Here is a 13,136-nt window from a genome sequence, read left to right on the forward strand (position 1 = left end):
AGCCTATTGAAGCAGATTTCATTCTACTTCTTGTCCACATTTGGAGTGTTACATTTATTCATTATATCACAAAACATGCACATTCATATTATTCATTGTGCACAATGGGAAATGAGATAAGATCATCGCTGTAGAGTTCTTTCAGGCAAAGTGAAAGAGCTGGCGTCTCACCTTGTACAGAGAGGTCAAAGGTTGCTAGCTCGCTCTGGATCATCTCCTCGCTGGACCTCACCTTCGCTTGGGAGCTGGCCTTGAGGAAGTCAAATTTGCCAAATTTGGGCTTGTCGCCCTGGAAGGCCCCAAACTCGTCGGTGACCTCGCCCTGGGCTCCGTCGAGGGAGGGGTCAGCCGGGGGGCGGGGGGAGTCAGGCTTCTCCGCCACGATGACAGCAAAGTCCCCAAATTCGTCATCCCCGCCGGCGCCCCCTTCGTTGAAAGACACAAAATCAGCGAACGCTTCGAAGTTGGCGTTCCCGGGAGGGCCGTCCTTGGTGGGGAGAACGGCGGGCTTGGCCGGGCTGGCGTGGGTGGCGGCGGAGTCCGAGGTTCCGACCGACTCTTTGCTGGGCGCGGCCGACGGCCCCGCGGGCACCTTCGCCCCGTGACTGGCCGAGGAGTCCTCCTTGTCCGGCCAATCGTAGCCGACCGCGCCGCTGGCCACAGACGTGCCGAAGGGATCGAACTTCAAATCATCCGCTTCTGCCAAGAAAGCGAAGGCAACTGAGAAGCTGTCTGATGAACACGGAACAGATTCTGTCCAACCCCACTCAAAGACTGCAGCGCAGTGAGCAAACACAGCAGCAGACTAAAGGTATCACAGAACAGTGTGGCAAAGTCGTATACCTACAGCGCCATTTTCTAAATTGCTGTATCACACGGTGCCATTGAAACCTCACTGTGGGCTCAGAGGTACAGGAATCTGCCTTTAAAAGCTCACTAGAACAGCACAGACTCCCGTGAGGGAATGTCAGGCACCTTCACTACAGCTCGAAATGTGTGACGTCAGCAAAAATCGCTAATGCAGCTATGGAAATATTATATTTAAAGGTGAATTTGATAGGAGGTAAAATCCTGTACGCTGTTTTTCCACCAAATAGTAATCCATTTCTGGAATACAGCGGTAAAAAATCTCAATATATATAATTAGAAAAATCGATGTGTTTTTCTTAGTCTAACATTATTTTTCAAACTGCACTGCTGACAGGGCAGAACGCCACAACAGGTGGTCTGCTGGTGGACAGGCCTGTTAGAAAGCAGGAACAGCATGTCCAAATACAACATTAATATGGACATGCATCATTCTCAAGGGCACACAGACACGTGTTCTCTCTCCCGTTCTCTCTCGCAAGTACACACACGCATGCACGCGCACGCACACACACTGATAGCTATCATTGCTATAAAGCAGAGAGTGCGTCTCTGGGAGGCGTCTAGCCAGAACATTCTTAATGAGAACACTGTAACTTGGCCCACAGGCCTTTACACATAACCAGTATTATATTTTTGTAGAATTTCTCAATAAATACACTAGTATGTCACATCCATTACCCCCAGAGAAGGACAAGAGAGGAGGCGAAGTGCCCTGAAGAAGAAGTGACAGTCAGATGCTTCTTGTGAAAGCTTCTTTTTTTGCTAAGTTAATATTCTGAACTCTGGTGGATGCATTAACACTGCTGTGCCATAACTGGCAAGCTTGACTTCCTGACAAATTAACATATGTTTACATCACATTCTGACCGGATAGAGTACACATCAAGAGATGGATAAACAGACGCATGAATAGATCCAAACGACTGTAAGTGTATAATTTATAAAGACTTTGATGGGAATTCAAGAAATTCACGGAGTGGCATTTCCATTTCCATATGCAATTACGCTTAATGGCACTCCATGAATCCTGGCACACAATGACATTTGGCAGGAATCGTGGAATGACATTAAGCCTGCTGAGTGCAGTCTTTCTAAGCATAAGTACATGCCCTCTGTCCCAAGGTTTGGAGGGACGGGTTCTGCGTGCTCATTGGCTGAGCACAGGCAGCGGCTCCACCCACCTGCAGCAGGGGGCGGAGGGGCAGAGAGACTGGGCAGGTCCAGGGAGCTGTCCGACATCACGTGCTTCAGGTCCCCGCCCAAGTCCGACAGCTTCATGTCCAGCTGCATGGAGAGCGCATCCTCCGAGTCCTCCCTGCCCGCGCTGCTGCCCCCGATGGACGGGAGGTCCAGGGACTTGACGGAGGCGCAGTCCTCCTTGGCCCTGCCCGCCAGGCTGCGGTCGGAGGCGGTCAGGCTGGCGCAGAGGCGGGAGGGGGGAAAGTCGGCCAGGTCGTCCCCGTCGCTGCGCAGGGAGGACAGGGAGCCGGCCCCGCTCTCCTTGGACAGCTCCAGAGAGAGCTGCTTGAAGACGTCGTACTTGTCCGAGGAGCGCTGCCGGGGGGGCGTTCCCACGAGGCCGGCCACGCCCCCAACCCCGCTCCCCCCAACCTGCGCCTCGCCTTCAAGCGCCCCAGAGCCACCAAAGGCCGCAAAGTCGGCGAAGTCGTCCTGGGCCACCCCGTCTCCCAAGGGAGCCACGCCCATTACCGAGGAGGAGGAGGAGGAGGGCATGGAGCCGAAGAGCGCAAAGTCTCCAAAGTTCCCCATTCCTCCCGCATGGGGCCTGACCCCTCCTCCCGGGGGGGCTGCTAGAGGAGGCGGAGCAGAGGGATGGGCTGGGGGCGTGGCCTCCGCAGAGGCTGCAGGGGCGGGAGCAGGGCCAGGGGCCAGAGAAGAAAAGAGGTCCAAGTCTGCTACACTGAGTGAGGTGGCTTTGGGCTGAGGGAGAGGGGACATGTGAGGCTGCTGGGGGAGAGAGTGAGAGGGGCACTGAGGAGAGGAAGGAGGGAAAGCTGGCTGGAAAATCTTGGCCTGGCTGGGAGGGTCTAGTGGGGAAACACTGTCGGCAGTTTTAAAGCTTGTGAAGCCGTCGTCGGCAGCAGGGGAAGAGAAGTCCTCAGATCCCTCACCTGTGGGAACAGACAAAGCCGCTGAGTAAGAGTAGCAAACATGGCTCCATTCAGCAGCTGCTCTCACTCTCATGTCATACTTTGACTTCAACAGTATAGGGTTTTCATTTCAAAATAAAAGTTGAACAACTCTTGTATAATAATCAGGACATTGGAAATTTGGGAAAAGAGAGAGAAAAAAAAGTCAACCACACAGCCAGCCATTGGCACAGAAAAGCGCAATTCAGCTTAGAACAGGGACTACCAGGAAAACCTGGAGCTGCTGAGATTTTACCCAATACCCAAGATACAGAGGTAATTGGCATAAAACAAATAATATTTGAAGATAATATTTTCATATTTTGTGAAATAATATTCAATGTTAAAATGTTCAGTCTTACTCACAAATTCAAAGCAAAAACAGAGAAAGCCTGTTTTGTCTTGAAGAATATATTTCAATTGATGGCAAAGAGAATAAAAGGGTCAAGAAAGCAATCAGTCTACAAAAAACTATTCACTCTTGTTAATTCCCTTAAATTCCCACTGAAAATTCCTCAAACTTGCAACCCTATTACAAACGCATGCACCAAAACACAGAACACTCACTACTAAACCCAAACACAGTGCACAGGGGCACACACACATGCCCCACTACAGTAAACAGACAGACAGACAGACACACACACACACAGCACAGCAGCACTCACACCTCATCACAGCTCACACATGGAACAGAAGAAGCCCTGACTGAAAACAGGATCACACAAAATCGAAAACAAGACTCTGCAATGCCGCAGTCTCCGACGGGGAAGATAACATTACAGAAGCGGCAGGCTAAAAGATGAGTCTCTAAATTATGCAATGCCTGAAGTTCTCTGAAACCTCCCCCCCCACATCCCCCACTCTGACTGCTCCAAATTTTACAGCCAGCGTTTGTGAAGACCAATAGCTGACAGCAAGGAATAACGGAAGTATGGCTAAAGCAAAACTACAATGCTCAAGCTCGATGATGAGGGCAACAAGGAGGAGTTTCTTTTTTTTATTTTGTAATTATAAAAGCAACACACAGGAAAAAAATTATGTCAAGAAATGGCCTGAGCATTATAAATACCCAGGAAACTCAAGAGGCCACTGCAACCAAGACTTACTGGAGCTGAAAAAGCAGTCCCTGCTGGACACTGCTCTAGTGAAACAGGGACGGGAGAGTCATCTCCGTCAACACCATTTGTGTGCATCACAAGAACAAAAAAAAGAACACGATGAGGAGAACCATACACAAAAACACACACACACACACGCACACACATAAACAAACACACAGACACACATATATACACGCAGACACACACACATACACACAAACACGCACACGGACACACACATATACACATACACACACACACGCACACGGACACAAACATATACACATATACACACACACACACACACATATACACGCAGACACACACATATACACACACACACACACACACATATACACGCAGACACACACATATACACACACACACACACGCACACACACATACACACAAACACGCACACGGACACGCACATATACACACACACATATACACGCAGACACACACATATACACACACACAAACGCACATGCACGCATACATATACGCGTAAACACACCACATTCATCTGACACCTTAAGTTAATAAACAGTCAAGTAACTATTTGCGCCAAACTGCTCAAACAGGCATAATTTGGGAGTCTTTTTTTTCTGTTCAATTGTCCCATCTCCCATGGCGCTCATTTGGCTCAGTGTGTGCGGGCGGGGCTTGTAATTTCGACTATGGAAACGCTCTCCAGGGCCGCGCGAGAAAACTTCACTGAATCGTTTACGCAACGATTGAAACTGCCGTAATGGGGTCGGGGACGGGACAGATTTGGCTTACCTACACACTTCTGATCTGCAGAATGGTCAAGCTGCCTGAAAATGCTGTATTTATCCCCAGGATCTAAGAGAAGAGAGGGAAATAAAGTCAGTTGTTCGATTGACCACGACATGCACAGAATTTGTGGACAAGGCTGTTTTCCGGATTCAAATTACAGACCTGCAGTGAAACAATCTTGCAGGGATGCAGAACGTTGGAACAGGATCACATTAAAGTTAAGATCGCAGAGAGGTTATGCATATTTATAATTTATATATATATATTTTTTTTTTTACTTGTTCTTGCGTTTTCTAACAGAAGCATGCTATTGGTTGCGGGTGAGTTCGGTGAAAGTAATTGACACAGTAAATATAGTTTATTTTGTATACTGGATTTCCTTGTGAAACCTAAATTAACATAATGATAAAAAATAATGCATTAAAATACATTTCTTTCCCACCAAAACAAACGTAATCATGACTAACATGCTTGCAGGCCGAGTGGATTGGTTCAACTGCTCAGGCAGGTGTGGGGCTTGGGGTCTGATGTAATTTGAGGCGAGCTTGGTGCGCAGCACGCGGCTCAGGGGTCAAAGGGCGTGGCTGGAGACGCTACCTGAAGCCGTGGGCAGGGAGGGGGCCGGCCCCACAGTCATCTGCTTGAAGGCGGCGTATCTGTCAGAGGAGGACGACGACGACGCTCCGGACACTGGCATCAGCATTGGAGGAGCGCTAGGGGAAGAGAGCATTCATCAATCGCTCACCATCCTGACTAAACCCCAGTCAAAAGCAAAATTTCTATTCAGTCAATGAACAGAAATATAATTAACCGACTGAAAATTCCTGAGAGAGCACACTGGGCATTTTATGCATTTCATGAACGGAAAAGAACTGACTGAACTGTAAAGAAATGGACTCCAACCTTAGTTCGGCTTAATTGACGTAACTGTAAATACACAAAAGTTTAAAACAACAAACAAATGAGAATAGCTGGTTAAAAAAAACTCGAAAGGGCTTATAGGCTGACCACTTTAAAGGAAGGTAACGCATCCAAAAAAAGAAACAGGAAAATATATTAGATTGCATAAAAGAAATTATAATCAAAACCTGAGAAAAAAAACTTAATATATGAAAATATATTAAAAAAGAAATAAACAAAATTGTGATGTACGTATATTCCATGTATAAATCATGTGGAAAAAGTCCTCTGAAGGCATTTCAAATAGTCATCTATTTCAGTTCCTTTAGTCATTCAGCAGCACCTCTGAATAAGCTCCTCTGGGACCTGACAGGTTACTCTGACTCAGCTGAAGGCCGATTGGACGAGACAGAACTTCCATTGGTCACTTGAGTATTGAACCGTTCCCTCACCAGACAGCAAAACTTGCTATTTCCAAACTATTCTCTCCACAGAAATAACAGTCGCCAATTAGCTCATTCCGTAGCAAAGAAAAAAAAAAAGCTGTTTTTAATTAGACATTGATACGAGATGAAGACATGGTGCCGAAACAAAGCCCTCTTTATATTTCAGGCTAGAACAAAATTGAGATTTCGACTGTGAAATTAGCTCATTTTGCTAGGCCTGTTCTCACTGGCTGTCATTAAAATAATCAACCGCCGTGCCCATTACCCAAGCAGCGAGGAAACCTCTCTGGGTGGGTTTCAAAAGCAACAGACAAGAGAAAGCTTATCATCTGGCCGCCAAACAGGGTTCATTAAGTGAGGAGACAGAGTTTCATTTTTAAAGACGGGGTGTAGGGGGAGGGTAAATCACAGGCTATTTGGAAGCTATACACTTTTAATGTTAAAAATATATAGCTTGTAGTGCATGCCAAAGTCAGGAGGCACTGCCAGCAAAGGAAACCTGGACATATTCTATGCCCATGTCTACAGCTCTATCAGAAACAGCCAGGCCTATGCTGACTGACTGGTTGACTGATTGGCTGGCTGACTAACTGGCTGGCTGGCTGGCTGGCTGACTGACTGGCTGGCTGGCTGGCTGAATGACTGGCTGGCTGGCTGGCTGACTGACTGGCTGGCTGGCTGGCTGGCTGACTGATGGACTGGCTGACTGACTGGCTGGCTGGCTGGCTGAATGACTGGCTGGCTGGCTGGCTGGGTGGCTGAATGACTGGCTGGCTGGCTGGCTGACTGGCTGGCTGGCTGGCCGGCTGACTGACTGACTGACTGGCTGGCTGGGTGGCTGACTGACTGCCTGGCTGGCTGAGTGCTTTATGAGTCTTGGGGTCCAGGCCGTACCTGCTCTGGGGTTGGGAGGGAGCGAGGCAGGAGAAGCTGCCCCCTGTCTCTCCCTGGAAGTCAGCAAAAGAGACGTCCCCTGACCCCGCCTTGGGGGCCTCCTGGAAATCCTGGAAATCATCGTCCTCGGGTTTGGCCTCCTGAGGCGAAGAGAAAACAGCCATGATTTAATCAATAAGGCCGAGTGTGCTGCACAGTGGGAACAGCAGAGAACACACGGCTGCACTGTGCTAATTATCATGTCTCATTACGCCTACAGCAATTACACTCATTATACTGTTTTCATATTCGACTTTCGCGATAACTCTTTTCGCCTTTGTTTCTTATTTTTTTTATTCATCATTTATTTTACCAAGGAAGTCACAGTGAGATTTACATCACTTTTACACGTGAGCCCTGGCCAAGACAGCAGCATACAGTACATAAATGTACCACACTACATTAACATAAAACACAGACAAGACGATCAGAAGAGTTAAAAGAGCACACATTCTGGGTTGAACATGATTAAAAGCATTTACATTCTGTCTGAAATTATCAAATTAAAACGATCAACATTAACAAAGTAATCAAGTTTCTGCTTGCAAGGTATTCCATGTAAAAGGTGCAGCATAACTACAAGCGAACTTACCAAGCACAGGTCTTATCTTAGGATACTTTATGAAGTATGCATGAAACCACAAGCAAACTCCAATTCAAACAAACTTGAAACCTGAGCTGTTACCTGAGCAGGAGGGAAGTTGGTGACGAAGCCGGCGGTGGGTTGCGTGGCAGTGCTGGGGGCCATGGCGGGAGCAGGGAGGGTCATGCCCATGGCCGGCGCCATGGCAGCGGGCATCACCATGGGCACAGGAGGCTGGGGCATGCTGGGCTGCTGGTGCTGGTGCTGGTGCTGGCGCAGCACCATGGCAACAGCAGGCAGGTTAGGCAATGGCGGGGAGGGGAACTGGCTCAGCACATCCAGGGATGCTGGTAGCCCGTTCTGTCAGAGATTAGAAAACAAACGTTATTACTACAGCCCCTCTCATCAATCCACCTCCATCTCCACTCAAAGGGACTACAGGAGAGGAACACTTCTGCAGAGCTGGCCAATCACAGCAATGTCCTTCATCTGCTGAGGAGAGTGCAGATTATTTTGATTAGTCTGGGAGGCGTGGTCACTGCGTTGATGAGCTGCACTAAGCAGGCAGGAGATACAGGCAGACCAGAGGAAGGTTACTGCAGCCAGGCCAGAGGAAGGCAGTATTCAGGTCTGGACGCACCCGCTGCTGAGCATTTAGCAGATATTCTTATCAAGACAGAATTTCACAGCTTACAATCCACTTCTACAGCTGGATATTTACTGAAGCTATTCAGGTTAAGGACCTAGCTCAAGGGTACAACAGCACCCCACCGGGGAATTGAACCTACAAACTCGTAGTCACAATGGCGTTTCCTAAAATCTCTGGTTTTGCTTTGGAAATTTGTAAGAGGCACTAGTCAACATCTGGAAACTGTACCTCCATCCTCTGTCCTCTAATTTTCCGCTTACGAATATCCTTAGTTCACTTCTGCCCCTCTCCTCCAAGCCTCCGCCAAGCACAAGAAGCAACACCTGATTAAATGATTCATCACAGTCAAGTTCCATTTCAGCAGCCGTCACCAGCAGCCGTCTGCAGGTATGTTTTTTTGTTTTTTAATCAGCGCAAAGAAAGTTGTGCTATGAGAGCGACCCCGAGAGGCTTCCATTTGCATCACAAAAGGTTTATTATCGCAGCAGCCAGGCCGCGGTCGGGAGGACGCGGTGAGCCAGCGGTGACAGGCTCCCTCCCGTCCACTCGGGTACCGCGTTAGTTTCCGAATTTCAGCTGAGGCCTCAGTGCACCCAGGGGGCTTCAGACTATGCTTCAAACGAACCACTTCTTCATTTCACTCAGCATCAAATGGGCCAAGAAAAAAAAATCTCTCAAATGAGAGGCGTCTTTGCCACAACACTCACAATTCCAAAAGCTTATTGAAGATCCAATAACATGACTGGTCAGGAGGACCTCTCAATGGCTTTCTGATATCTAGTATTGCCTTCATATTGTATTCCCATTTACTGGCTATAGAAAGATATCAAGAGCTTAGAACACATCTTATATTTTACATATTTATAAATATAAATGCATTTAACATATGTAAATAATTGTATATACATAAAATGATAATTTTCCTTGTTTAAAAATGTAATTTCACACATTTCATCTAAATGGACAAAAGACAAAGTGCACTCCCATGGCAATAACTCTCTTTGTTTCTTTGCTTTCATACAAATATCACCCTATAGAATACAAATAGAATCCTACTGTGCATGTGTCAACCGTAAGAAACAATGTCAATGTTAATACCAAAACAACCAATTAGATCACAGTCTACCTGGGTCACACCAATCATGGCCAACACGGTGTACAGCTCCTCCTTCGTCAGCTTGCCAGGCGTCGTGCGATTGGCTGTGGCCCAGATCTGCCCCAGCGCCTCCCTGGGCAGCCCAGATGACATCAGGATGGGGTAGAGCTTTCCGGTGTCTATGCCTGCTGGGGTCATGGTGAACTCAAGCACCTGCCTGTACAGATCTGAGAGACGGGTAAAGCCAGAGCACAGAACATAGGGAAAGAGTTCAGATTTTTCACACTGGAATATGGAGCACAGATCTCACACAGGCAAGAGTACTTGTCATTTTGTTTTCTATATTATTTGCACTGTTTTGTCAGATATAAGGGAGAATTGATCATTAACACCTACGGGTCAGAGCCCCAGAGCCTATAAATATTCATAAATGGCCTTGCTAGCATCATTATTATTCACTACAACCCTCAACTACCTTTTTTACATTTAGCAGTTACTCTAGTCTTTTGCTGCTGCCTCATCTCTGGAATCTGACCTTTGGTTTGGGAAACCATTTCACACAGTGACTAACCCAATTTAAATAAAATCACATACAACCCATTTATTGAGCTGGACATTTATTAAAGAAATTCAGCTTAAGTACCTCATTCAAGGTAGCTTATAAGATACAAGCCCAGTTCCTATTACACTACACTACGCTCCAGCCTGGTATTGTGATCTAACCTGACTTAAAGAGTTTTTAATAATCTTGAAGGTAATGTACTTCGCTTTAGCAAAGAACAGCAGTGTGTCACACAGCATGTACCTGGAACAAGGCTGTCGTTGTAGAGCCAAGATGGGGCCATGGGCTGGATGTGCTCTTGCTGAGGGAAGACCCCGACTCCTGTGGAAAGCAGCACAGAGCACGCTCAAGAAGAGACAGTGGGGTCACCAGAGGTCACGGCACTTTCAGCTCTACGTAAAGGCTTCAGGACGATTCGACTGGAGGGTGTTGGGGAAGTCGCTACGATCTACACCAGGGGGTCTCCGATCTTATCTGAGAAAGGTGTATGTGCAGGCTCTTGTTCTACCTGCTTTTGTAATGCGGTGTCTATCTGCATGGTCCTTTTTTGCATTTTGTTAACCACTTTAGTCAACCAAACTACAGAAACCAAGAAGGGACATTTAGGTGTAATAACACCTCTCCAGTGGCTAATAGAGAGACTCTCAGGCACTGAGGCATGTCTGACCTTTCCACACTCTGCTGCCCATCCAAGCTTAACAGCCCCAGCACCTCAGCAATCATCATTCCCAACCCGTGACGAGGTCAAACAACCCCCTTCCCTCCACACAACAGGAGAGAAAGACAAGGGGGAAAGCACTCTAGAACAACAGAGGGATATGAACCATAATTTTCACAGCCCTGTTCTGAGCGAGTATGCCACTCTTCAATGGTACATTTGGACCGTTTATCTAGAGCGCTGGAGTGGAAGGATCAGCAAACCGGCAAAAAGTTCAGATCAAAGAACGTCTCCATTTAGACCAACGCGGGCGGCAGGGATGAGGTCATTTCTGCCCTCACCGCTACGGAGGGTAGGAAGCATAGAGCAGAGAGCTGCTTATGGAGTCAGTGCGCACTTCTCTAGTGGAGCACATTAATAGAGGAACTCCTCAAACGTTGTAGGCAAAAGGAATAGCATCGTTAGGTCTGTAGGAGCTGGGAACACGGCATAGGTGAGCGATCCACCATCTCACTGCAGTTCTTTTGTTGACTTAATCAAAGATTATGATGCCATTTTAGCCAACGATACTTAGGCACTTTTTAGACTTAGGCACTAAATTTGGCAAATGCTTTTTAACAAGCGCAATCATTCTAATCATTCCATCTTCACTGCTGGCATAGGCCAGAGGTAAAGTACAGCTCTTCTGCTTTTACAGCCCTGCCTGAAGGTTTAATGGCAATGAAAAGGCGCACATTAAATCCCTGGAGGACTACAAAACCCAGAAAGAATTTTTAATGCAAGACTAAACGCACATCACTTCATCAGGCAGTCTTTGGTGTACAGGCAGGTATCCAACTTTCTGTAAAGTACCAATTAAAAACTAAGAGTGTAAAATTGAAAGATGGACTGATGTTACCCATACAAGGTGGTGGACAACTTCTATGATCATGTATTGTCTAGAGAAAGAAGATGCTAAATTACAAAATGGAGAAGTATGACTATTTCAAGGAAATCTGTAGGTGGGTCTTTTGCAGTAAACCTCTGTGACCTTCATGTTTGAACTTTTAAACGGAGAATGAACTAGTGTGGGGAGAAAAATGAATTTTGGTGTTTTCGTTTCAATTTCACCCTTGCACAAATGGCCAATCAGAATGAATGAGCACCAGGCTATTATGGTTCATAGAATAAACTGAAAGTGTGCTTGTAATGAAGAGAAATTGCCATTGTAATGTGAAGCATTCATCTAACCACACAGTTGCCGCATTTGTAATAGCATTTAATAGCATTTGCTAATAAGCAGGCTTTTGATGGCATTTCCATGGAGAATATGACATTTCTAAAGGTTTTCTTTCCCCTGCCAGCTCTTCATTTTCACCCCCTACTGAAAGGGATTATGGGCCAATGGTACAAAAGCACATCACAAAGCCACACACTGGACAACACTGAATGAATTTACCTGGACAAATCTCCCCTTTTGGCCATTTCAGCATTACTATTACTATGCTTTGATGGTACTGCAGTTATTTCACTTTATACAGCAGGCTGTCATTATGGCTCAACTTATTTCCCATGAGCCCCAGGCCTGAGGCATCAGGCCCCAAGCCCCAGCGCTCTCTTGGTGGACCACCCCACGGTGCCCGACTGGGAAATGGCACCTTTCAAATTCGATGCACAGTCCCAAACATCTGTCCTTTGGCATAAGTCTTTTCAGACCTTTGTTTTTTGATAATTGGATGACAGGAATCAACAAGAATCAAGGGTGGAAAATGAGGGAGAATGGAGGAAGATAAATTGAGAGTTACCTTTGGCTGCAGACTGAGAGCTGGAGGTGACAGTAGAGGGTTGGGAGGCTGGTGGGAAGGGCATAGAGTGAGAGAGAATTTGGGGTCGGGGGGCAGATTTGGGTCGCTGCCCCGGGCCTCCGTCTACAACAGGCCAGTGACCTGCGCCTGCTCTGAGGGAGGGTGAGGAGGACGGGACGGGCGGGGCGGGGGCAGGGGCAGGGGCGGGGGCAGAGGGGCCCTGAATAAAGTCGCTAAAATCGTCGTCGTCCTCGGGGAAAGCGGGGGGAGGGGGGTGAAGGGTGACAGAAGAGTGGGATGACGATGAGTCTGTAAAAATGGGAGGAGAGATAATGATGGAGCACGTTCACGGCACACAGTTACAGGCAAAGACATGCACACACAGAGCACTCTGGAGCACCGCATCGAGGATGTAAGAGAAGCACCGAGCTTTGTCCACGTCAGAAATGAGCAGGCCCTGTCGCTCACTGCCCTTACATGTATAAGAGTTCACAACAGGCACGCACAAAACACTGAGCTTAGCGGTCCAAATCAGAATCTCTGTAATGACCAATGTATTGGGACATTATAAAGATGAACAATAATTTGTTTATGTTTGTCATTTATTTAAAAAACCATTCTG

General features: G+C 47.1%; 1 protein-coding gene across 2 annotated transcripts in view; it reads right to left on the reverse strand.

Annotated features, from left to right (window-relative positions):
* The window catches only part of synrg (synergin, gamma), a 31,902-nt gene that overhangs the window by 9,788 nt on the left and 8,978 nt on the right, over positions 1–13,136 (reverse strand). Inside the window, exons 7-15 of one of the 2 annotated variants that reach the window (XM_035434102.1) lie at positions 12,515–12,823; positions 10,316–10,393; positions 9,541–9,737; positions 7,868–8,125; positions 7,144–7,283; positions 5,501–5,616; positions 4,907–4,969; positions 2,052–3,002; positions 172–699 (exon numbers count right to left, since the gene is read on the reverse strand). In XM_035434102.1, the coding sequence (XP_035289993.1) occupies positions 172–699; positions 2,052–3,002; positions 4,907–4,969; positions 5,501–5,616; positions 7,144–7,283; positions 7,868–8,125; positions 9,541–9,737; positions 10,316–10,393; positions 12,515–12,823 (2,640 nt within the window). The remainder of the gene's footprint in view (positions 1–171; positions 700–2,051; positions 3,003–4,906; positions 4,970–5,500; positions 5,617–7,143; positions 7,284–7,867; positions 8,126–9,540; positions 9,738–10,315; positions 10,394–12,514; positions 12,824–13,136) is intronic. The other variant, XM_035434103.1, reaches the window with a different exon arrangement.

The sequence above is a fragment of the Anguilla anguilla genome, chromosome 9, assembly GCF_013347855.1.
Source record: "Anguilla anguilla isolate fAngAng1 chromosome 9, fAngAng1.pri, whole genome shotgun sequence".
NCBI lineage: Eukaryota > Metazoa > Chordata > Actinopteri > Anguilliformes > Anguillidae > Anguilla > Anguilla anguilla.